This window comes from Propithecus coquereli, unplaced genomic scaffold (genome assembly GCF_000956105.1).
Source record: "Propithecus coquereli isolate 6110/MARCELLA unplaced genomic scaffold, Pcoq_1.0 Scaffold316, whole genome shotgun sequence".
NCBI classification, from domain to species: Eukaryota; Metazoa; Chordata; class Mammalia; order Primates; family Indriidae; genus Propithecus; species Propithecus coquereli.
In genome coordinates this window covers 2,491,939-2,493,789 of record NW_012148797.1, presented here as the reverse complement: position 1 = coordinate 2,493,789, position 1,851 = coordinate 2,491,939, and the positions used below count along the sequence as shown (strand labels likewise).

General features: G+C 43.9%; 1 protein-coding gene across 1 annotated transcript in view; it reads right to left on the bottom strand.

Annotated features, from left to right (window-relative positions):
• The window catches only part of TDG (thymine-DNA glycosylase), a 22,278-nt gene that overhangs the window by 14,097 nt on the left and 6,330 nt on the right, over window positions 1-1,851 (bottom strand). Inside the window, exon 2 of the mRNA XM_012650248.1 lies at window positions 815-957. Within this exon, the coding sequence (XP_012505702.1) occupies window positions 815-957 (143 nt within the window). The remainder of the gene's footprint in view (window positions 1-814; window positions 958-1,851) is intronic.

Here is a 1,851-nt window from a genome sequence, read left to right as displayed (position 1 = left end):
TTCTTTCTATTTTTTTAGTAGAGACGGGGTCTCGCTCTTGCTCAGGCTGGTCTCGAACTCCTGAGCTCAAATGATCCGCCCGCCTCGGCCTCCCAGAGTGTTAGGATTACAGGCGTGAGCCATCACACCCGGCCCAGGCTAATTTTTTAAAATGCAAATCTATTTAAGCCATCCCTTTGCTAATATTCTCTTAATAGCTCCCTGTTACCTTCATGATGGAACACACCTTCTTTAAGACAAAAAACAAGCCTCAACTGCTCCTTATCCAGCCTCGCCTCTCACCAATTCCTTGCTACACCCCAGACTTCAAGGACACAGACTCCCTCAGCGTTCTGACTCTGCCATGCTTCTGCATGTCTGTGCCTTGGCACGTGCTGCTCCTTCGGCCTGGACTCTTCCCCACTCCGTTCTTCACGGGGTTGAAGTCCCCTCACCCGTGGAGTTCCAGAGCTCTGGTGTTATTCAGATCTCTCTGCTCTGGGAAGCAGCCTCTGAGGCCTCAGTCTGAGTTAGGTGCCAACCCTGGGACTCTCAGAGCACCCATCCCGTGCTCCTCTTCACCACGTAGTGGGCTGAGGTGGAATGTGTGTTTACTTATTACCTTTCTCTACTAGACTAGGAGATATGCGAGGGCAGAATCCATGTTCTTTTATTCCCCAGAACCTATCAGAGTGCTTAGCACATACTAAGTACTTAAAAAGTAGATTAAATTTTTTAACACTAAAATAGAGTTGGGAATTTTAATTCATCATTAAACCCTTTCTAAAATAAGTTGGTTGATCCAGTATCTAATTTTCTAAGCAGTGAAAAGTACCTTGTACAGGTTCTTCAGCAGGAGCTGGGGCTGGAACTTCTGCTGGCATTTGCTGTTCACTCGCAACTGCCACACTGGGAGCTTCAGCCATCATTTGTTGAAATGGAAAGGTATAAAAAGCTGGAGCTGGCTGAAGGGAATAGCTGAAAGAACAATTAAGAATAAGATATGATGGTGATAAAATTAAACCCAAATGTAAGTTTAAGTGATCAGGTATAAAAAAATCTTCAGGATTCAAATATTTTGTGACCAGATTGCAGTATTTATTTAGAATAGATAAAGGGGAGGCGAGAGAGGAGGAAGATCTATTCCCATATGTACACACTCACTCAACCTTTACTGAGTGCTTACTAACCAAATACTAAATCTCACACTATTTAATGACAAGATGTGTCATCAATAAAACTTACCAGTCCTGTCAAGTTAGCCTGTACTTTCTCTGAAATGAGATCATGGGAATTTTCTAGCAGACAGACTTGAAAGGCCTGTCAATCCATACAGGGTTAAAATGTCCACGAATAACAATTTCTGTGTCTACCTTCAGTATTTAATCATCTTCTCACAGAGATCTCCAATCTAACTTAAGGTTCTCTTTTGGTTTATTTCCCTGTTTACTTATTCATTCTTTAGATTTATTTTTTCTTTGTCGTTTTTGTTTTGTTTTTGCCACTGCTATGTTTCAATGTGTCCTCCAAAGTTCATGTGTTGAAAATGTAATCCTTGATGCGACAGTGTTGAGAGACATGAGGGCTCTGCCCCCATAAATGGATGGATTAATGGATTATTTTAGGAGCGGATTCCTGATAAAAGGATGAATTCAACCCCCTTCCTGTCTCCTTCTCTCTGGTCATGTGATACCTTCTGCCATGTTGTGACGCAGCAAGAAGGCCCTCACCAGATGTAGCTCCTTGATGTTGCACTTCCCAGCCTCAAGAACTGTGAGCCAGGCCGGGCGCGGTGGCTCACGCCTGTAATCCTAGCACTCTGGGAGGCCGGGGTGGGCAGATTGTTTGAGCTCAGGAGTTCGAGACCAGCCT